This window comes from Seriola aureovittata, chromosome 2, assembly GCF_021018895.1.
Source record: "Seriola aureovittata isolate HTS-2021-v1 ecotype China chromosome 2, ASM2101889v1, whole genome shotgun sequence".
NCBI classification, from domain to species: domain Eukaryota; kingdom Metazoa; phylum Chordata; class Actinopteri; order Carangiformes; family Carangidae; genus Seriola; species Seriola aureovittata.
Genome location: NC_079365.1, coordinates 26045975 through 26069398, shown reverse-complemented (window position 1 = coordinate 26069398; position 23424 = coordinate 26045975). Strand labels below are relative to the sequence as shown.

General features: G+C 39.3%; 2 protein-coding genes across 2 annotated transcripts in view; one reads left to right on the top strand and one right to left on the bottom strand.

The window, feature by feature from the left end:
- cenpp (centromere protein P) overlaps positions 1–23016 on the bottom strand; it is a 90567-nt gene extending 67551 nt beyond the window's left edge. Inside the window, exons 1-5 of the mRNA XM_056402383.1 lie at positions 22859–23016; positions 22489–22643; positions 22119–22207; positions 19694–19782; positions 13469–13565 (exon numbers count right to left, since the gene is read on the bottom strand). Coding sequence (XP_056258358.1) covers positions 13469–13565; positions 19694–19782; positions 22119–22207; positions 22489–22643; positions 22859–23007 — 579 coding nt within the window. The 5' untranslated portion in view covers positions 23008–23016. The remainder of the gene's footprint in view (positions 1–13468; positions 13566–19693; positions 19783–22118; positions 22208–22488; positions 22644–22858) is intronic.
- On the top strand, positions 1082–10238 carry ogna (osteoglycin, paralog a). The gene is made up of 6 exons (XM_056402396.1): positions 1082–1334; positions 3877–3940; positions 5141–5305; positions 6419–6621; positions 7348–7440; positions 7644–10238. The coding sequence occupies exons 1-6, from the start codon at positions 1179–1181 to the stop codon at positions 7812–7814; spliced, it is 852 nt and encodes a 283-aa protein (XP_056258371.1). The 5' UTR covers positions 1082–1178; the 3' UTR covers positions 7815–10238.
- Positions 23017–23424: the final 408 nt, after the last annotated feature.

Here is a 23424-nt window from a genome sequence, read left to right as displayed (position 1 = left end):
CTCTGCATAGATCCCCCAAGCCTGTGGCACTCTATTGGACTGGAAGGATGCACTATTCCAACAGATATTCACTCATTTGTTGTTTTGATGATGGGATGGGAGAGTACTGTCCAACACATTGCTCCAAAATCTCCCATAGATGTTCAACCATCTAAAAACCCCTAAAACCCCCTAAAGGTTCATTTGAACCTCTAAAGGTGAACTACAACCAGCTCAGTGGCCATCAGAACCTCCTGAAGTACCCCAAAATCTCCGCAATGCCTACAAGAATCTCTTACAGGGCTCCTCATACTTCATAAAAGGACCCCCTAAAATAGGCCAATATTCATTGTGAAATACAAAATATAATAATGCATTAAGACAGAAAGACTTTATGCTTTATGTTGATCCTTGGGTACCATGAAAATGCAAATAGGAACTCTTGGATAAAACTTGTCCATTACCAAACAGTCTGCTGAGGAACATTGCTGATCCCAAACATGTTTAATTTGTTGATCATTTAAAAGTGGTGAAGGTAAGATCAGCCGTAACCTGAAAAATTAGCCACACTTAGAGGAGTCGTCCAGGAAGCAAAGCAGATTTGACTACTTGTCAATTGGGCTGCTAAATGTGTTGTCTGCCCAAGGGCTCAGAGAAAAACAGTACCAGTGAAGAAAAAAACACTCATCCAGCCTAATGAAAGATAGGTTGGTTATTACGAGTCATTAGAGTGGCTGGGCAGAGACCACAGACATTCCTCCTGACAAAACACACTCACACTGTGGTTGTCAACTTTAAATTTTTTCTGCTTTCTCTGCAGTTTTTGAGGTGCATATTTTTTCCTGTACACATTTAAGGGACATTTAACTAAAAAAAAAAAAAAAAAATTGACACTTTCTTCTCTCTTTGACTCTTTGTCGTTTTCCATATGTGCCTATTTTTCGTGTCTGCCTCTTTTTGTATTTGCTGTCTGTGGCTCTGTCTCTCTCTCACAGCAGATGGATGCTGGGTGGTCAGGGAAGGGTTAAGTGGTCTGTTCTACTAACTCTGCTTTAGCAGTCTGCTGGAAGCTACTGGTTCAGCCTTTAAATACAGTCGTTGACACATCCCAACAGGGGCTCGTAGCTGAGAGCAGCTGCTGACCCAAACTCAGGCTTTAAGGTAAGCTGGTGTGTCAGAGTCACACTGCTTTGGACAGCATGAAGGCTTTCTTATTCACCTGTATCCTGGTGCCATGGCTGGTGGCAGCCTCGGCCAGGAAGTTTGACCAGGACTCACAGCTGATACCGGGATCTCTACCTGGCAGGGAGCTGAATGGATACTACAATGAAAATTTAAAATCAAGGAGGGCAAGGGTAAGAACTGTCTTATTTTCATCATGTTTATCTGCCATAAAATGTTCTCATTAATAGCTCTGAAAAATGCATTTATTTAAAATACAATAGTTTGTTGAAGTTTTAATACATTTTTCTGCAACTAGTTTCAAGGTCAACAAGTAAACAATCTTGACCAGTGATGTGTTTATGCCATTCACTTGCAGAATGACTTTCTGCAGAAAGACAATCTTTACAGTTGTGATTGTCACTGTTACATAATAGTTGATGGTGAGTTATTGAGGTGATAAAGATACGTTTATAAACACAAATAAAATTATGCAATCCTGTGTATGGAATAAAGTTAAAAAGGACAAATGTTCTGCTCTTTTTGCTGTAGCACAGAGATACTGCCAAGGTTCTGGTCACACTATCTTTTAAGAGAAATTTCTGCTAACAGGGTTAGATAAGATAAAATATAAAGAAGAGATGATTAAAATGATGAAGAAATCCAATATAATAAGATAAGACTTACTCCTGGAGAGGAGGAGTTAGGTCATGCATGACGGGAATAATCAAAATCAATAATCCAGCCAAATTCTTCTAAAATCTAATAATCCACTTCATGGTTTAGTCACTTAATTTGGTTTCTCCAATGTAACAACAGAATCTGTCAGCACTTGACTTCATCGTCCTCCTGTGGGAGCTCACAGTTTTAACATGCACGCTCACATGCTCACACACACACACACACATGCTCACACACACACACATGCTCACACACACACACACACACACACACGCTCACACATGCTCACACACACACACACACACACATGCTCTCACACACACACACACACACACACCTCTAACTTGTTCTTACACCAGACAAACCAAACCCTGACTCAACCACACTAACCATCAACTAACCACACTTTTCAAGAAATATTTGGATGAACCAAAACCAAAGTCTGGTCTGGTTGGTTTTTTTGGGAAACACTTGCAGGAAGTGGAAAAACCCACATACAACCCAGAGAACGAGAGGGAAAGGAATAAGTGTGAGAGAATATGGCTATGAAATGTAACTTCAGTTTTAATGAGTCACAACTTCATTTGGGACCAGCTGTTTTTCATAGAAGATTCTGTCTGTGCCAGACCCTTCAGAGACAAGCCTCGTACCCTGCTGCTGATACAGTTAACCACTTAGGCACTTAGGCTGCCTTTTTTGTTTGATTATGTTCCCTTTGATTAGTTTGTGGGCCAATCAGTCACTTCAGAGACCAGCAGCAGGGTTGAGGTTGGTATTTCTCTCAGGGATACTGGATACGGGCCTGAGAATGCCCCAAACCTTAAAAACAACCTGTTTCCCATTGGCTCCTACATGCAACACTAGAGCATTACTGGTCATGGGTCATGGTGAACACAAAGATACTGCTAAAAGTTGTATTGACCAGGCATAGTTACTTATCCACAACAGCTAATTTATCAGGAACAACAGTGTCTGACATAAGAGCCAGCAACCAATAACGAGCACTAAAATCATGCACACTGCGACAGTTAAGGCTGTAGCAAGCAAGTAGCCTGCTGCAAAATATAATGTGGACTGCTATCGAGAGCTCTGCTAGCCAACATATCCTGGAAATCAATGTCAGATTTGTGATAATGAGGACACTGAGCAGAGTCCGTTTTAGGGCTGTCAGCAGAACCGAAAAAAAGTTAAACCTGGCTAAACTTTTGCAGAAACATCATCCAACATCTTTTGTTGAAACATCATCCAAGAACAGACTGCAGCGGCCAATCAAATACATCCAAGCACAGATTCCTGATAAATGACTTTGTAAGATGAACAGTGTAATTTTACTGTTCACCTGGAGACGATGGAAACGGAGGATAAAGTTTTTATCGCTATGACAATGTGCCATTTGAAAAGACTTACTGAAACTGGACTTCGTGGATTCAGATTCATCTCACTTGTACTTTAAGCAGCACATCCCCACCAACATAGACCCCTTGTGTTTTGGTTTGTTAAAACGAATGGTCTTTATGGTCTGAATGCTTATTTAGCCATAATTCATTAGACCCAAAAGGATCTCTAACAAACTAAACTCCTTGCTCTCCAACGATTAACATCACATATTTAGTTAACACTCTTACTGTTGAATTCATAGCAGTAAGACTTAATATCATCATCAGTGCAAACTGTAGAGTAAACCCGAGTTCAGGTCTACGTTCCTGTGTCTGCAAAAGAAAGTTGTCAACCGTCATGCACTTGATCCTGTTTAACCGTTACGTCAAACCTACCTTGTCCACCTTGTCTAACTGTACGGGCTGAAGAATAGTTAACTTTGTACTAACCTCTCACATGCTGGTTTTCTTGACTCCAGACTGAGCCAAGCACAACACAGCACAGATATTTACACATATATAATTTTGTTTAATCTTCATCTGGTGTCTATCCAAAATGTGAAACAGTACAATGTGTAAGCATTTTTCCAAAACTGATCTCCTAACCCTGGCAGTGTCAATGTTTTGCTCTAGCCAATAAGCTGGCCCGTATATGAACAGCCCATGTTTTCTCCTGCAGAGGGCCCTGGTTCCTGCTGATGAACCTGGTGACAGCCCAACCCCAGAGCCAGGAGATGTTTTAGGTAAGAAAAAGACTTGGTTACCTCATCAGTAACTGGTCACACACACAAGAAAATCTGATAGAAAATTGCTGGCCTATTGTTTTGAGAGTTGTTTTATGGTTTTAAGGTCTGGGAAAGACACTCCAAAACAAATTACAGATTAATTGGGGATGTTCTGGGTTTGAATCCAGGAATACATGTTGGCCAATAGCAATTCCTAAAGCTTGGGTGGTTATCTCTAAAGATTTGAGCCAAGCACTTAATTAGAAACAGCTGTACACCTACGTATTCATGCAATTATCCTATCAACCAATCATGTGGCAGCACTGCAATGCATAAACTAATGCAGATACAATGCAGGAGTTCCAGTTAATGTTCATATTGAACATCAGAATGGGGAAAAACTGTTATCTCAGTGACTTTTAACATGACATGATTGTTGGTGCGAGAGAGGTTGGTTTGAGTACCTCTTGGGATTTTAACACACAAGTCTCTAGAGTTGGCTGTAAGAATGGTGGGAAAAAAAGCATCGCAGAGTGCACAACACGTCCAACCTTGAGGTGAATGAGCTACAACAGCAGAAGATCACGTCAGCCAAGAATAGAAATTTGAGGCTGCAGTGTGCACAGACTAAAACTGGTCAGTTGAAGAAAGGTAAAACATAGCCTGGTCTGATGAATCTCAATTTCTGCTGAGACAGCATGAATTCATGGACCCAACCTTCCTTGTGTCAACAGTCCAGACTGCAGTCCTGAGTGTCACAGCCTATCTGAGTATTGTTTCTGACCTTGTACATCTGTTCCTGGCCACAATTTACCCATCTTAGCTATTTCTAGCATGATAATGCACCATGTCACAAAGCAAAAGTAATCTCAAACTGGTTTCATTAACATGACAGTTAGCTCAGTGTGAGTTCAGTGTACCTGTAACTGATCAGAGGTTCTGAGGTGTCTGAAAGCAGAATAGGAACTGAGGATATTGGGGAAGTAAACTGGTGGCAATTTATGCAAGTCTTTGCTGCCCATGAGGAGTCTCACTGCTGCATTTCGAAAAAAACTGAAGGTGACCAGGGGATGACTGACTCCCACACAGAGAGTTACATTGGTGAAAAGTAATAAAAGTCTATAAGCACAACAGCGCTCTGTTGACATAAAGGTAAGCAAGACCACAGACGAGTATTCTGAAGCAGGTTTGATGTTTTGTGTGGTCACTGTGTTGCAGACCTTCCTACCTGCCTGCTGTGTGTGTGTCTGACTGGCTCAGTCTACTGTGAGGAGGTCAGTCCAGACATGACTGCTGTTCCCACGCTGCCTAAAGAGACGGCCTACCTGTATGCCCGCTTCAACAAGATCAAAAAGATCAGCACCAAAGACTTTGCTGATATCCGTAAGTATAAAAACTATCTCTATCACAACCTGTTGACTGCTGAGCGGAGTTTGACCATAGCCATGCAGTCAAACACTGAAAATTAGTTGCGAATGCTATGTCAGATTCTTCGGTTAGCTAATCCTACTGAAATCAAAATTTTACTAAATGTATACTGTATTCTCTCATTTAGAGAAAGTCTTTGTATAGCTGCTTATGTTAAAGGGGCACTCCACCACTTTTACAGTTGAAGATCAGTTTACTAGTCCTAGTCAGTCTGTGGAAACAGTTACAGTGGCAAGTGAACTCTTTGGAATTACCTGGTTTTCTGCATTAATTTGACAAAAATGTTGTGCTTAAACTAATAAAAGAAAATATAATACGAAACACCCATTAAACATTCACGTCTCATGCTGGTGAAAAAGAATAAGTGAACCCTTGGATTTAATAACAACTCAAACCTTCAAACAAGCATTTCTGTTAATGTTCAGGAGGAATTTTGAATCATTCTTCTTTACAGAACTGCTTCACCTCCAGCATATAATTGTAATTTAGATGTAGATCTGGCCATATTTTAAGACAAATTTGTATAGATGAATGCAGGTAAGGGTTCACTTACTTTTTCTTGCCACTGTAGATAATGCCTATAGCTCATATTGGTGTCATAGTGATGTCCTCAGGATGATCTCATCTTGGTCTTGGAGATTACCAATAACAGAAATGAAGCGTTACAAACTGGTGGAGGTGCTTGAAAGATAGGGGAGTTTACCATGTCTATAAGGTGGGTGTTAACATGTCCATGTCCCTCTCAAGCCCTGAGGGTCTAATAGAAAGACATTATCAAGTTGTATTATGAAAAATGTAGGATCTAGTGTTTTTGGATCTTGACCCAAACCTGGAATCAAAAGTCCGGATATATTGGTCAGTGTTGCACAAATCTTATTCATGAGACAAGATGAATCACTATTTGCCTGTATATGTATGATCTGTATCATTTGTAACCAAATAGACCAAAAAATGTGAGCTGTTGAAAAAATATTTGATGCAAAACAAAAATGCAGAGGGACACTAACATTTAATCAACATCATCATCATAAATATTTAATAACTGAACTTTTTTCCATCTGCTAACAGTGACTCTGAAGAGAATTGACTTGACGGGGAACTTGATCTCAGAGATTGAAGATGGGGCATTTTCTAAGCTCACCCTGCTGGAGGAATTGTCTCTGGCTGAGAACAGACTGGTCAAACTTCCTATGCTCCCTTCCAAACTCACATCCTTCAACGCAAACTACAACCTCCTCAAAACCAAGGGTGTTAAAGCTAATGCTTTCAAGGTACACATCACTGCCTCTCTCAACTTTCTCAATTAGGAATGTCCAAATCCAATCTGAAATATGAGGAATGGGGCAAGTAGAAGCGTTTTTTCTTTAAATGGCCAGAATTATATCTATCTACTATTAGTGAGTGATCTGCAGAGAGATACAAACCAAAAAACAAAAGGTTCAATGAAATAGCCAAACTTACAGCAAGCCATGTGAGCACTGCTCAGAAATGAAGACAGGTGTACTACACCTCCTACAAGATACTATGCAACAACACTTCAGGTTACTGATCCTCTATTGTCTTACTGCAGAGATTTCAAACATCACATGAATTAGTTGAATTGTTCAACATTTTGGGAAATACACATTTTCTTTCTCCCAAAAATGAGATGAGAAGTTTATGACAAAAACTGCTTTACATTTTTGTTTGTGTCTGGATTAAACATGTTAATTAATGTGTCTTTGGGCTAAATTAAGCTAAACCTATCACGATTCCAGCGCCATCCTACATCTTCAATCTTTTCATCTCACTCTCAAAAATGTTAATGGTTTGATATAACTGGTAATCACCTCTTTGCTACTTCTAAAGTATATTTGGTTTAAACCGTGTTGGGATTATAGTGAGGTATGCTGTATATATTTGCAAGTCCATTTGTATTTCGCACACAGTAATTGGACAACTAATAACAATTGTTTAATCAACTGGGTATCCATGGCGTGAATTTGTTTCCCCAATAGAAACTGACCAAGTTGGCCACCCTGTTCCTGGCCGACAACCAGCTGGAAGCTGTTCCACACATCCCGGAGAGCGTTCGGACCTTACATCTACAGGTTTTTATCTTTTACTGCTAAAATATATACAAATTAATTGACTTCAGAAAGTGAAATAAAATACAAAATAGAATACATTGTTTATTTTGATCTAAATCAAGATTAAAGAACAATTTTCTCAAATCTGATACTGTGGATTTTGACTCTACCAGCTAAGATTTTATTCAATGTTACGTTTTTGACATTATTTTAATTTCTTCCAGAACAACAACATCACTGAGGTCAGCAAAGACACCTTCTGCAGGTCTAATGACACCTACTACCTACGACTAAGCCTCAGTGAGGTCCGTATGGATGGTAACCCCGTGTTGTTGTCCAAGTACCCCGACAGCTTCACCTGTATGAAGGTACTGCCTATCGGACGGTACCGCTGAGGAGGCAGAAACTTTACTGTAGCCCCTTTGTTGGTGACGAAACAGTTATCCCACAGCGCTGGGGGTATACCGTGACGTTATGGATTTTGGGGCACTGGTCATGTTGTCAATGTTTTTACTTCAACAAACATACAAACAGCTTGTGACATTGTCAGGTCGAAATGAAACCATTCACCAGACTGAAGGTGTAGAATTGAAGGAGTTTCTCTACTCTGGCCTTCATCAGTACTACTGTCTGGTGGAATATCAAGCATTTGTCTGCAACAGCGTCTGCAGGAAGCTGTACATGAGAGTGGTTGAGAGTCTTAGTCACATGAATTGGTATGAAACCACCTGAGAAGGTTTGTGAAGTCCTCAGTATGCTTCAAACCAAAGTTATATAACCATGCATAAAATCAGTGTTTCTACTAGTTATATCCTCACTGAAAGGTGGGGTGAAAAGCCTACCACTATAGCCTCAGAGTGGCTGCATCCAGCTCCCTCCTTGATCTCTCTCTAACATCTCCGTTTTCCATCGTGTTGTAGTCTTAATGTGAAACAAATGGACTTAATGTGCACAGTTTCAGTCAGCCTCTCCTTAAAGGTGTTTTGGAAAAAGTGATTGCAGAGCTTAAGAAAGAACTTCAAACCCTGCCTACTTTCACAGCTCCACACACCTCATCTATCACTATGAAAGTGGACTTATTTGTCAGTTTGTCTGTTTTAGAAGACTTACGAAAACTGTGCAAACAGCCATCCGAAAGGGGACTTCAGGTGCTAATAATAAATTTCACAAAACACTTTGTTTGAAGCATATTGAAGCATTCACAATGGGCCTGTATGTGACAGATATCCTAAAAGATTTGAAAACACCACAGGTGAGGTGCCTTGTGAATGTCTTTTGCACAGGTGATGTAATGCCAGTAGAACTGATGTAACCCTGATGTGAATGAGTAGAGAAGCATCAACACCTCCACAGCGACAGTCCAATTTATTGTTTCATTTTGACCTGACGCTGTACTACCTGGATGAATGAAACTGCTTGTGACACTGAACCAACACACAACTTCAGCCACAAGCCAACAGGCTTGCTTATAACTACCTGTACCCATTAGTTTAAAAACACAACCTGCCAATGTTTTCACACTCTTTGAGAAATGAATTTTAAAATAGAAGCATTTTGTTGTTATAAGTAACTATAAGTTGTAAAGAAAAAGAAATTTAAATTCAAAATATTACTGCAACCTTCTAAATAGCTTTGGTGCTTTTAGTGATCTAAAAAAATATCTTGTGCAGTGTAAAATCCTTCATTTCAAGGTTTTACATTAAATTAACAACAAAATGTGATAGACGTATCTAATGAAGAATACTACAGCACGTAAAATTTGTCCACAACCAGCTTATAATGGACCCACATTTTCACCTTGCTTATTGTGGGTCAACTGAGATTTCCATCGGACAGACATCATTGCAAGTACAATACATGACCAAAGTGCAGTTTAATGTGTGCATTAATGCTGTTGCAGAATAAAATTTCCCAGGCTAAAACTATAGAGAAAATGAGTTTGTGAGAGTTAGGCTTGCTAAACAACAACAATATTTCTAGACTTTTTGGGTGAACCTCAATTGAATTTAAATATTCTTTTGCAATACGTTTTTACTGTCCTGATGACAGTAGGAGAGAAGATGCTACAGTATCTTCCAAACAGGATTTAAGTCAGTTCAGTCATACAAAAGGAATACTTGATACCTGCATGCTGATTTTTAGTCTTATTTTCTTCAACTGAACCTTGTCTCGTGACAATGGAAAAAGTTTCTGAAATGGCACTTAAAGAAAAATAGCCTGTGAGCATTGTTAAAATTTCTCATTACATTGTTTTTATGTTGCTTTGAGATTTTTTTCTTTTCAGACTATTGATCCCAGCTGACTCAGACAGCTGATAAACATTAGATTGTCTTGAACTGCCAGCAGGAATAGTCTGTAAATACTTTTCTCATTAAGTGTTGTTTCAGAAAAAAATTACTAGAAATAAACACAACACTCTGGGCTTTGCTCTACCATTGTGTGAATTAATTTCACTCTTAATTATTCCATTACTAATGCTTCTTGATAAGGGCAATGGCCATGTAGACTTGTCCAGCTGCAGGCTTTCTTTAGTATTCTGTGACTTAACTTCGCCTCGTTCTTTTTAATTTATAGACACCAGTTGAAATGACCTGGGAAGCAACATATCTATGAACTATAGTAATGTGAAAATTACTCCTCTCTCTTTTGTCTTCTTTTAAAATGTCTTGCTTGTGTCCCTAACTCTTCCCTTCCAGTAATAAAAATTACTTAAGAAATTATTACTGATGTGAATAAGATAGTGGTGTACAGGAAGATGTGTATGTGACATGGCTATGTTTTTAAGATATTTTAATAAAGTTAAACTTTTTTAATTAAAATGTGTTTAGAGTCATTGTTGGAGTCTGTTTCACACATAAGGATGAATGTTTTTAATATACCTATTTCAGAAAAAGGCAAACCAACCAAAAAATTACAACTCTACTTTACACAGGGGGCTGTGGCCGTACCTATGGCAGTCCTGTTGCAGCTCTTTATGGCATAGGTTATAATTTCCCCTGTAGATAGCACCAACACAACATGATACTCGTGTATCATGCTTTCCCACAGTAACTGTGTTTATATTCTTTCATTCACTTTGTGATATACTTAAGAATAATAAATTGAAGGCTTGCGCTCGTTCATTACTTAATAAGGTTTGAGTGGAGATGTCTTTGTTCGATTTGTATTTCTGAAAGCAGGAGATAACTGACGATTTCTTCAACTTCCTTCATTTTATCTTCACTGTGAACAATCTCCACCCAGAGGTGGAGTTACATTTTTGAGGAAATGCACCATCAGCTATTGGGTAGCAACGGACCCTACAAATGTAGCCACCATACGATATCCACGTAACAAAGAACTTTCCATAAAATTTACTATAGCCATGATACACCTGAAAATGAACAGCTATTCTTGTCAAAGTATAGAAACTCAAGCCCACATACAACTTAAACAATGAAATGTTCTTAAAACTGCACAGTACCAAAGATTTCAACTGAAAGAACAGTACAAGATACTGATAATGGGAGAGGATTATAAAGACAATTTGACATAATTTGGTGTACTTTCAATGACAACACAACCTCCAGATTCGAAATGTGAATACAGACATGTCTATGAGATGAATTAGAAATGGTATCTCATTAGAGCTCTAGCTAAAACTGTTGATATTGATATCGCCATCTTTAAGCCACACTGCTAGCACAACAAAAACAACTGACTGACTGGCTGACTATAGAATCTGCACATTTATGCGTCTATATGCGAAGACATTTAACACCAATATTTGGATGGAGATATACTAATCAGTGATTGGCCACATGCTTATAAATGTCTGTGGTTTCTAACGGGTATGTAGCCAACCATCATCTGCAGTTCTGTATTCCTAAAGTCACTGCCTGCTTAATGCCGTGGTCTACCAGTAACAAAAATGTTAAGACTCCTGGCCTGGACTGTATGTGAACCCTTTGTTTTATATTTTTATTTGTTTATTCCTCTAAATACATGTTCATGTCTGAGTGTCATTAAAGCATGGAAATCAGCATACAAGGCACTGCCCACATTACAGCAGAACAGTTACAATGGGAATTACATTTTTCCATAATAACACTGAAGAAAATGCAAGTAAAGCAAAATAAGAGTTTAGAGCACAGAGGCAAGTATGGAAAATGTGGGTTAATCCTCCTTCAGCCCAGCCAACTTGGCAGAACTTTACATTCTCCAAGTAAACAGGAGAATAGGTTCCATATTGCCTCTGCAGTTTGATTTACTATTTGACATTTTAGTGCTCCCTCTTCAATAAAGTCCCACCCTGATATTTACCATGCCCACACTAATTCACACCCACTGCATTGACCGTAATTCTTCTGCTCTTTCATCAGCCTGAATATATGCAGTTTGCAAACATTAGCCACTGTATAATGTGGCACTTTTTACAGATGTGTCGAGAGACATCTACATTTCTAGAGTATATATATCTATCAGTATCACATCCTATCCATCTATCAATCTATCTATCTATCTATCTATCTATCTATCTATCTATCTATCTATCTATCTATCTAATTGTATTGCATCCCATCTGTCTATCTACCTACCTACTGTTTAAGCTTGAATATCTTGAGTATCTACCTGGTAAATCTATCGTATTAATCTCTATATATATATATATATATATATATATATATATATATCAGCCATCAATCAAGTTGCTGTATCTCTCTGCTTACTTACCCAAATTTAGGCTTGAAAATTAAATATTTCCAAACTATCGCTCATCTCGCAGCTGTCCAGAAGAACAGCATTGATCAGGATTTCTATATCTTAGTTTGTAAGTCGCCATTGAGCAAGCTAACCAGGGCATCTCTTTGGCATCACAATGCTTCATTTATGGTATGTTGTGACACATTTCACCTCTATCAAAAAGACAAGTACCTGGAACTTTTAATTCCAGGTACTTTTCTTCAGGAACTAAAAGGTTCCTTTGGCCCATTGGTATCTGCGTTTCCATCGCAGCCTAAAGTCCCGGGAGGATTATGCAAAATTATTAACTGACATTATTCACAGCATTTTGAGGACATAACATGAATGAAAATACGGGACAAATTGCGACCTGTATATATTCAATACAAGACGCAGCATTTTATTTTCAAATACGGGACGATCCCGTACTATACGTGACGGGTGGCAACCCTAGCCACTCCAGTTGTTGTGGTCCTCTATTTTATTTTTTTGAAGTCCTGTTTCAGTTTTTTTTTACCTTCTCCCGGACCTGTTTCGCGGTGTGGAGAATGTGTTCGCTCGCTCAGTGCTCTCTCGCTGCAGACTTTTAAACATCGCAGGCGAAATAAAATGCACCAGTCAGAAATGTCCAGCACTGCAGACCACTCCCCTAAAGTTCCTGAACCTTTGGAAAGTACTACCCCGCGACCAGGGACTTTTTCGAGGATCGATCAATTACCCTGGAACTAAATTTAGACCATGGTGCCCGCGGCCGAAACCGCATAGTTCCTCAAAAGGTTCCTGGTTGCTGGGGAAAGCTCAAGTCCTGTGGGTGGAACAGTGGGTGGTAAAGGAAAGCAAAGCCACTGTCTGAGTTTTACTGCTATTTTGAAATGTAAACCTGAAGCCAGTTCATTCTGGGCCACAAAGAGAAACCCAGACCTTCAGGTTTGACCCTCAGAACTCTAGTCGGACAAGACAACATGGTTCCTCCACTGACAGATAAGGGTGAAACCCAGCAGGAGTCAAGCAGGAGGTTAAAGAAGAATTGCAACCTGAAGCTTCCTTTTTTAGTCCGCCTGCCCTCACACTGACTGATGGACCATCTGTTCTCCACACTGGTGGAATTCAGGATGTATCACGTCTTTGGACTCATATATAAACAATTAAAGAGAAGCTGTGGAAATCTCTTTGGGCCAAAATACCGCCATGTTTTGCCATCCCACTGCCATGTCATCAGTGGCATTCAATATGTTGCGTAGGAGGAAAGAGTGTGAGCAACAGGAAAGAGTGTGTAAAGGTGAAGCAGCCAGTTTGAAGTCCATTTCCAAGGTTTGTCTTCACTTACCTGGAAGTGCTGGAAGGTTCTGCACCGGTCATCAAATCTGTCTGCGTAGGTCCTTAGAGTCCTGAAGAACAGCAAAAGATCCCTGCTTTCTTCCACCCTGAAATCACATTGGTCACATCATTAGGATTGTTTTTTAAATGCCCCAGGTGTCTGAATGGTAACATTACATGGCACATAACTGCAACGTCCACTGTTTAATACCGCCTGGGGTGTGGGTTGTATGTCATGCCCCTCTCTCTCTCCTGTCTGCCCCTTCACTGTCAGATGTCCATTAAAGAAATATTACAACAACTTTCTTAAGCAAATGTATTAGTGCTGCCTCCACCAAATCCCACAGGGTGCTATTGTAATCCATCAACACTGAACTGCCTGAGGTCTCAACATGTGGCCAGAAAATGTTGATAAAAGATATAATTCTAAAAAGAGTATAAAGCCAAACTCTGTGACGCTGTACTTTACAGCTTGGCTTTGAGCTAAATGCTAATCTCAGCACGTTTACATGCTCCCACTGACGATGTTAACATGCTGATGTTTAGCCGGTATGTGTATCCATAGTCACATGACAACCAGGTATTTGCTGCCAGCCAGATACATAGTTTAGTATGTTAGCATGCTGTCATTTAAAATTACAACAAAGAAGCAGCTGAGGGTGATGGGCACGTCATTTATACTGCAGCTATTTGGTCATAAACCAAGGTGTTTTTGACAAATTAAAATTTCATCCCGGTGGTGGCACTACAGTAAAAGGTCAGGGGATTATCAAAGTCATGAGGATAAATCGTCTTGGAACCACAAATCTACGTGTGTGCAAAGTTTCTGGACAATCCATCTGGATTAAACTTTGAATGCTGAAATGGCAAACTAAAGAAAACCAGGAAAAGGGTTTGTGATGAAGAATTTGATTTTCACTCAACAACATGAAAACTTTAAACAAGTAAGATGCTATTATTCAACTATGCTAATTGAGCCAATGTGCTATTTTTTATATAAAAAATCAACAGAGGCAGTCGATCTTCACTGCAGTCTGTCTATGTCTCACTATTCCAACAATGTGGACAAACAGCAGGCTCAAGTATGTTATAATGAATTGACTTTAGGGTGACCTAAATTAACAAAAGAATAAAAGGTCCTTTTAAAAAGGTGTTATAATTAATACAATATGTCCAAATAGCATGACCTCGTTGTATCTCCAAATGCTCTTACTATTCATACAAAAAACAAGCAGAGTAAATCCTGAACTACCACCCCAAAAACTGAAAAAGATGCTTCCTGATATACAGCATGCTATTTATTACAATGACACCAGCAACAAAAAAAAAAAAAACTTTGTTTTGGTTCACTCTGTCTAAATGAACCTGGGACATTCTGCTAAAGGCTTTCCAGAGTTTTCCATGGGGGCCCGGGGCTAGACGGCAGTCGGGTAAAGTTTCCAGACAACTGTTATTCCACACAGAGCTGATGGAAACATGGCAGCACCCTCCCATATAATGGAGCCTGACCAAAAAGACACACAGAGAGAAAGAGAAAGAGAGAGAAAGAGAGAGAAAGAGAGAGAGAGATAGATAGAGAGAGAGAGAGAGAGAGAGAGAGAGAGACTGATCCCTGGTTTGGTATTGCTGTATTAAACTGATTTGGTCCCACCGGTTCTGAATGATGCAGATTGATTATATCATCAGTGTAGAACCAATCAGACTATATTGACATTAAATGTAAAAGCCTTATCTTGTAGATTCTAATAACATGTGGGCTTGGAAAATACTAAAGGCTTTTAGTTAATCATCCCAAAGTAGCAGTAAAATTTGTTTACAGCAAACAGTGGAAAAAAAGATCAAATTAAACAAACGACTCTTTGACTAGGATAATTAAACTGTGCTGGATACTCTGTGCTACAGACACATTTTGGGTGGTAACAAAAGAAAAAAAAAAAAAAAGAGCTCAACACTAAATTGAGACATTGATGCCTGTCATTGGAACATATGAGAACTATTTGGTCAAACAAACTCAAACACAGCCTGTGCAGCCCAGACCTAAGTTATGTTGAAGAATTTGCTCCACTGTCTCACTGAGCACCAGGCTAATCATTGGCTTAGATTTGGTATCATGATTGTCTTGTCACAGATCAAATATTTAATATTTTCCCACTTTCGAACAGTAAATTTCTAATAAAAACAGACAATCCTGATCGATATCCAACAAGACCAACAAGAGCAAGATATCTTAACACCTTCTGATATGAAATTACTATGATATTTGCTTTGAATGTTCATGGTACCCAGAAGATGATTCCTGTGTCATTATCAACCGTTATTAATACAATGGGTAGATCACCATAAAATGCACTGATCTCCTTTATGTTCCCTCAAAGATAATTCCTTTGATTTTAATGACTTTGTGCCCTTCAAATAATTGGATGTTGCAGCACTACCCACAAACAAAATCACAGATTCATTGACACATTCATGACTAAACATCAACACTAGTTTAATTACACTGTCCAAGATATATGCTTGTTTACTCTGCAAGTGTTGCCTGCTGTCTTGAAAGTAAACGGCAGAGCTGACTGATATCTCTAGCTGCTGTTCTGACCTCAGCACAGTTTGGCTTCACACTATCAGCCTGGCTTGGACCAGGAAACACAAACTGTACTGCAGGACCCCGACAGCCGGGATCAGTGCTTCATCAACTGCAGGCTCGCAGTCAAAATGGTTCATGGATCAATTGGCCTGAATCCCCACATGAAAAGAGCAGCGCTGTGTTTTGGGATGGTTTGAGATCATCCAGTCTGCCTCGAGTCCATCCCAAAATGCAACGCGTCAACAGAGCTTCCAAGTCAGAGTCACCTGCTCACTGTTGGGCTAGAAGAGTTTGATCTGAAAACTGTTCTGCTGATAAAGAGTTGAATAAAAGAGATACATTACACTGAAGAGAACACGTAAACACGATTTCCTTTAGCGTGTAAAGATCTTGTGCGAAAACATGCACAAGAAACTATACCTCGCAACGGCTAACATATTAACAAACATCTCTTAAGGTTTCTGGTCTATTATCAGCCGTCTTACATGGTTGCCCACAACACAGCACTGTGGCCCTGACTGACACTGACGGAGGACTGAAGCTGAACTGACAGGCGGGTTTCACTACACAGCCTGTGTAAGTTAAAAAACCACTTCAAGGAGACAGGAGGACAGATGTATCTGCTGAAGAAAAATAAACAAATAAAAATCTGATAGTCAGTGTTTATCTTTAACAATTCCAACCAGCTTCATTTAACAAAGATTATCAGTCAGATCTGGACTGTAAAACTCTAACGCTCCCTCTCTCTCTCTCTCTCTCACACACACAATAACAAACACATGCACAGAGAGAGAGAGAGAGAGAGAGGCAGAGAGAGAGAGAGAGAGAGGCAGAGAGAGAGAGAGAGAGAGGCAGAGAGAGAGAGAGAGAGAGGCAGAGAGAGAGAGAGAGAGAGAGGCAGCAGTGTGTCAGAATCATTATCTCCAGTATTTTTCCATCTGTTTCTTGCCAGATTCTGCAGACTGGACCATACAATCCAGATGTGGTTTGGCCTCAGATATAGAGCAAATCAGACTTCTGCTCTGTGGTTCTGATCCACTGGTAGAGCAGACACTTTCTGGCAGATTGTGTTTATAAGGACAGAAAATGCACCTGAGCACATAAACACAACACATACAACACACACATCTATGTACCACAACTGGGAAGGTGCATCACTTGGACCGTATAGGAGTCAGGAACAAAGCAGGTGCTGCTGATGCCCAGGGCAACACTGCCCAGCAGGAGTGAGACTGGAGTTCACCACAGATTCAAGGCAAACTGTTTTGTTGCATGGTGACAAACTCCAAATATATATATGTTGTATATTGACAATAACCATAGTTGACACAGGCGGCAGTTGCAGGTGACCATAAATATTTTGTGGTTCATATAGAACCATATAGAATTCGTATAGAATTTTTCAAAATGGTGCTTAGGTCACTTTTTTAAGACACTACAAAAGAGCACCTCCAATGTTAAAGACAAATACAAAAAATAACATTGAGCGTAGTTTCAGTTTCAAAGCCCCTCACGAGTATTTCTCCAAAACCTTAAATATTACTGAGCAAATTGAACAAAGTTCAAAAGTTCTTTGCTATTCTTTGTTTAACAGTTCCAATCGCACCCACAGCATGTGAAATGCTGAACCGTAAGACCCCATTATCACTGTAAAAAAACGTGTGTGAGTGTGTAAAACAACAAATGAAACATGACAAGAACAAGTGTACTGTGTGTAATGCTAAATGCTCCTCCAGGGCAGCGGAAGATGAACAAACCTCCACGTGCTAACTCACTTTACCCGTCTGTAAACTTATTTTGTGTTAATAAATGATAATAGAAGTAGAGCATATATATTTGTGTGAGTTTATCTCATCACAGATTTATCAAATACAGAATACAGAAATATCAAAGATATGCTTGAGGTCAGGTGTCTTAGTGACATAGTTTGTCCACCAGAGGGCGCTGACACGTTCAGCTCTACATCGTAAAACGTTCTGCATATCTGTCACTACACATCTTGGTCACTATTCTTTGAAAATCAATTTTAAGGGATCTAAAATGTTTGTGTTAATGTGTTTCCGTTAAAAAATTCATATCAGCTAAAATGTTGTTACTGAAATTTTTAAACACTAAAATATCAATTTCTAAACTCCAGTATCCGTCAGGCTTAGTTCTAGATGGTTTGGTGTCATGATTATCCGTTCAGTACAAAGCCCTCATTTCCTCCACTGTGCACTGACAAACAAGCAGTGCTTATACACTGAATTTTGACATTTTAGAATTAATACTTATAATTAATATACTTAATACTAATACAATTTTTCCAGAATCAGATGGTGATTTAAATGTCTCATAGAAAGTGAGAGCTCTGCTGTTTACCCGACTGGAACTGATATGTGTCACAAGCAGAGTCCTCCTGACTGTAGACAGAGGGCACAAAAGGTCCAGTTACATTACACCTGTTTAAAAATTCAGATTAAAGGTGAAACAGAGATTCTGTGCTGAAAGATCATCTGTAACCCACTGGCTTTGATAATTATTAACATTTTTCCTGCAGTGTAAAAAGCATCTGGTAGGAAAGAAACAGTGACTAAAGCTCCAGACATCACAGAGTAAACCTCAAGACCAGATGCAGCTCACGTATTTTTTAATATATTTTTTTTATGAACAATCATAGCAGGAAAAGAACAGGTGTAACTAATATTAATGGCTGCGCTCCATTTACAGGTAGGCATGCCAGTAAGCTAGCACACCGAAATGGTATGCAGCCATCATGATTGTAACGAGTCACACCTGTGTTTGACAGGTCAAACTATCTGACGTGAGAGAGGCTTGTTGTTTGTGAGTGAAAAGCAAACAGAGCGAGAACGAGTCAAGGTTTGAGTGAGGAGGTTCAGCTGGATGAGAGGCGTTTGTAGTTTGACATCTTCTTCTTCTACTTTAAACACTTGAGTTAAACTAAACAGACCGCTTCATCCTGACAGGAATAATATTCGGTATTAAATATGTAGCGTTGGACTGAGCATGACTGAGTAAATAAGTTACAAACTGATGAGGGTGATTGGCCAGGGAGAGGAGGTGAGAGAATAAGAGGGGTTTGACCTTCTCTCTCAAGCTCTCTTTTTTCATTCAGGACACAACTTGTAAATTCAAGTGCAACGGCATGAATGTCTGTTTGAATGTGTCGTCATCTCGTTATTTAAACGATTGTGGTGTCTGCGATGAACAAGTGTGGCCGTTCAGATCAACTATAAACAGTTTTGTCTTCCACTGTGGGGGACAAGACATCACACATACTAGTTCCTTCATCCCAAAGGTGTGGGGTTCCACCACAGGTCACTCATTCACAACTGAAACCCATTCGACTGACAATGCATTTCCTGTTTGATGTGATGTCCTACTCAGAGGTCAAAGGTTACCTGGGAACTTTAATTCCAGCAAATAGAAACAGTGCCTTATGCTATTCCTTTGATTGATTAATGTTGATTAGAACATGTTATATTCTTATCCAAAGAAAACTCCTGATCACCATCACGTGGAGGTTGATCACCGTGAAGAGGTTTGTTGTTAAAGAAAAGCTTCTTTCCAGATACACGTGTCAACTCACAGAGGGAATTCCAGCTGGAAGAAAATCAAATCATCTTAACGTGATGCAGTGTTAGCTCTTACCCAGAGAGGAAGCTGCTGAAGTTCTGCAGGTCAATGGCATCAATCACCACATTCAGATCACTGATTGTCCTCTCAGATCTCTGACCCTCCTGCAGGACAAACACACTATCAATTACTCTTTTAACAAAAACACATTGAGTCACTGTAGCTAGTTTATTTACCAGGAGATCCAATGATTTCCAACACAAATGACACACACAGTATATTTTGCCATCACCAGATATAAAACTTCCTTGCACAGTGGTTTAAAAGTTGTTTGCATAAAGTTATGAGCATTGTTTGTTCATTTCTGTTGTTGATGTATCTCACAGACACTGTAGGTCTGTGCCATCAGCTGTTTTCTTGGCATCTCTGCCTGCTCCCACCTGTGTATGTCCTCTTACTGGATTAACTTTACTCTTATAGGTTTATTTACAGTTACGGCATTAGTTTCATTCAACTCTGTTTCCCTCTGCTTCATGTTTTCCCTTAGACTGACAAAACTTCACTTTGCTTTACAGCAAATATTAAAACTCAGCTTCGTCTGTAAACTTTGTCTGCAACTAGATGAGGAGCAGAGCTGTGATGAACAATAATGTTTTTCAGGCAATGAAGAGTACACTGTAGATTTAGCAGGAAGAGACAAGAAGTCAAGGGCTGCGTATTCATTAGAAGAACAATATAAGTCTAATATTTGAGTGCTGGAACTGTATAACAACAGTGAAAACGCTCGTTCTGGTTTTGGTCTTCATACAGGCACCATGGTACCAAACATGGCAACTTTAGTAACAACAAGATTTCAAGAAGCTGCACACAGTCACTGCATTGATTACTATTCAACAAGAAACAGGTCCAGTACATAACTGCCCCTAAAACCACAAATTGTAGGTTTTACATGTTTCATACAACATGTTAGTTTATCCTCTTTAAAGGTGCTGGTTGGTGTTTCTTTTTTACTTTCAACAGAGCCAAGCTAGCTGTTTCCCCCTGCTTCCAGTCCTTATGCTAAGCTAGGCTAATCGTGCCCTGATTCCAGCTTCATCTGTAACACAAAGACATCTGATTTTCTTTTGAACATCTCATTCTCAAGAGGAAAGATAACAAGAATGTTTCCCCAAAATGTTGACACATTCCTTTAAACATCCATGTCCATTATTTTAAAAAATGGGAGCTCCACATCTGGGGATCCATAAATCATTTCTGTGATTGGTCCCGAATGGGTTACAACACTAACAAAACATTTTTAAGATTATTGGAAGTTGTACTAGCCCACATTGTGTTGCAATAAAAAATGTAAATATTAATCAAAGTATAATAAAGGGCAAGAAGACTGTGTGTGTTTACAAAATGTCTCTGTTTCCAAATTACACAACCAAATAATTAATGTTTTTATCAAAACAAGATAAAACTTCACAAGAAAAAATATAGTTTTAATGGTACTTCATGAGCCAGGCAGAACGAGTCACTCAACAAAACCAGCTGTTCTGGTGGTCCAGTTAGAATGAAAACCAGAAGACATGAGGGAGGTTTACAGATCACAATAATGCAGAATCTCCCAACAATAAAATCCCAATTACTGCTGACTTCACATGTACAATGTTGGCTGATGTCAAGGGTCAACCATTATTTTCTTTAACTGTGACAGTCCAAATTGAAATCTTATTCTTTGATCAGATAGTTAGTGATTTAAACCAGAATTTTGAAGCTGTATTTTATTTAGACAGATCATGTACAGCTGCTTGTGTTTAGACAACATTTAACAAAAAGAGGTTTGAAGAAAACATGTTTACATTTCTCAAAGGTATGGACTGAATAACTGTTGATGCTGGTTGACGTTTTGGCATTTAATATTCTAGCAACAGAATAATTATTGTGCATGAACAATGAAAGGTGATATAAAAAATGTCATATTTATAACTGTCTATGATCTGAACTTTCACTTAGTGGAAGTGATCATTAAATAGAAAAACACATTTAAAAGGCTGTTCTTTTATACTGAAGAGATGACATCTAAACCTGAAAAGTTATTGTTGCCAGCAGCACCAAAGTGACTTCACCTGACATTATTTCGCAGTTTAGCGTGATGTCTAATTGGATTCCACTTGAGAGTGATTTTTTTTTTATTGTCAAGTGGTTTTAGTGTCTGACTGCAGCTAAAATCTAATCTGTGCACTCAGTGCCCCGTCAGTGATCCACTGACCGTGGCTCTCTGTCTCTCTCTGCTGGCTCAACACAGCACCAGCACCCACCAAACTACAATCCGTACTCTTATCATAGCTAAAACATATTTTAATAAATTTAGTGCGCCTAAAGACTCCAATCAATCAACTCCACTTGTCAGGATAGTGCCTTGGTGAGGGGTGACAGAGGGAGTATCTCTATGGTTTGAACCCGAATTCTTCTGTCTCTTCGGATTATTTGAACAATAACTCTTGTCAAGACTCACCTTGGCCTCAGAGAGCTGGAACTCCACCTGGAAGACCAGTTCAGAGCAGTGACCTGATACACAGACCTGCTGGACCATCTTACTGTCACCTAGTAGACACACACATCACACCAGTTTAAGTACATTAGTACATACCAAGGGACCAACTGAAATTTGCCCCTGTGGTATTTTCTTGCATATAAACAAAAGTTTAAAAGTTGTTTACATCCAACCTTGATGGTTATACTCTAAATTTGAAGAATTAATGCTGCAACTAACAATTATTCTGATTGATATTTGGTGATTTTCCTGATTCATTGACAAATCATTTAAACTATAAAATGTCAGAAAACAATGAAAGGTTTGGATTCAGACAGTGATGTTCTCTTACTGCTTTGCAGAGTCTTTCTGGTGCAGCTGCTCAGATAGATGCCATTCATCTGTGTCTGCCGCTTCAGATCATCTTCCAGCTCCTCCAACTCCTCCTTCAGCTTAGACATCAGCTTCTCCTTCCCTCCTACGTGTTTCTGTCCACACATATACGACCTGTGGAGATGAATGGCACACTATCACAACAGAGCAGCACATCTGTTTACCATTGTTTAGTTACTTACATGCCACTACACCTCCCAGAGTAAGTCTAAGTAAGCTTAAGGGGAAAATTACATTTTAAAGTGTAAGGTTGTATGCGGGTAATTCCTACAGGTTAAAAAAAATCAATCAGTGTGAGAAAGAGTCCGAAAGAGAACAAAAAAACTCACAGGGCATCCTGCATTTGTCCTTTGAAGTAAATGTCCATGTGGTTGTCCTGCTGTTGGCACTTCAAAGCTACAACTTCAGCTTGGAGACCATGGATCTGAGCCTCCAGCATTTCCACCTCTTTTCTATTCTCCTCGCTCATCTTCTCCATCCTGGCACAAAAAACAACTGATTCAATAAAAGAATAACGTGGAATTTTTATTGAGGGAGGAAGACAGCAAAAAAACTGCATAACATAAAACTTACGAAGCAAACAACATGAACAGGGCAGTAAGACAACTGTCACAAAAGAGTAAAACTAATGTACTATATGCAGGAGGTGGCAGGATGCTAAGTGAGATTTGACTGTTTTGACCCAATGGTAAACTCACGTAAAGGACCAGTTCCCATTGAATTAAAGTATGAATGCACGTCCAACCCACGAAAAGGCTCTCTAATAGTCTAAACGATCAAATAAATAGCTCTAAAAAGAGTGACTTGGGTTACATCAGTTTTAATCACAACATTACAATCCAACTAGCTAGGATTACTTTACGATGGGTTAGCCGTTTAAAAACCGTCTAATAGT

What these genes read in the sequence shown, in the direction of transcription:
- ogna (XM_056402396.1), top strand. Translation starts at nt 1,179, where the DNA reads ATGAAGGCTTTCTTATTCACCTGTATCCTGGTGCCATGGCTGGTGGCA. An exon ending in AGAGCCAGGAGATGTTTTAG is followed by an intron (nt 3,941 to 5,140) that starts GTAAGAAAAAGA and finishes ACTGTGTTGCAG; the next exon opens with ACCTTCCTACCTGCCTGCTG. An exon ending in TTAAAGCTAATGCTTTCAAG is followed by an intron (nt 6,622 to 7,347) that starts GTACACATCACT and finishes TTTCCCCAATAG; the next exon opens with AAACTGACCAAGTTGGCCAC.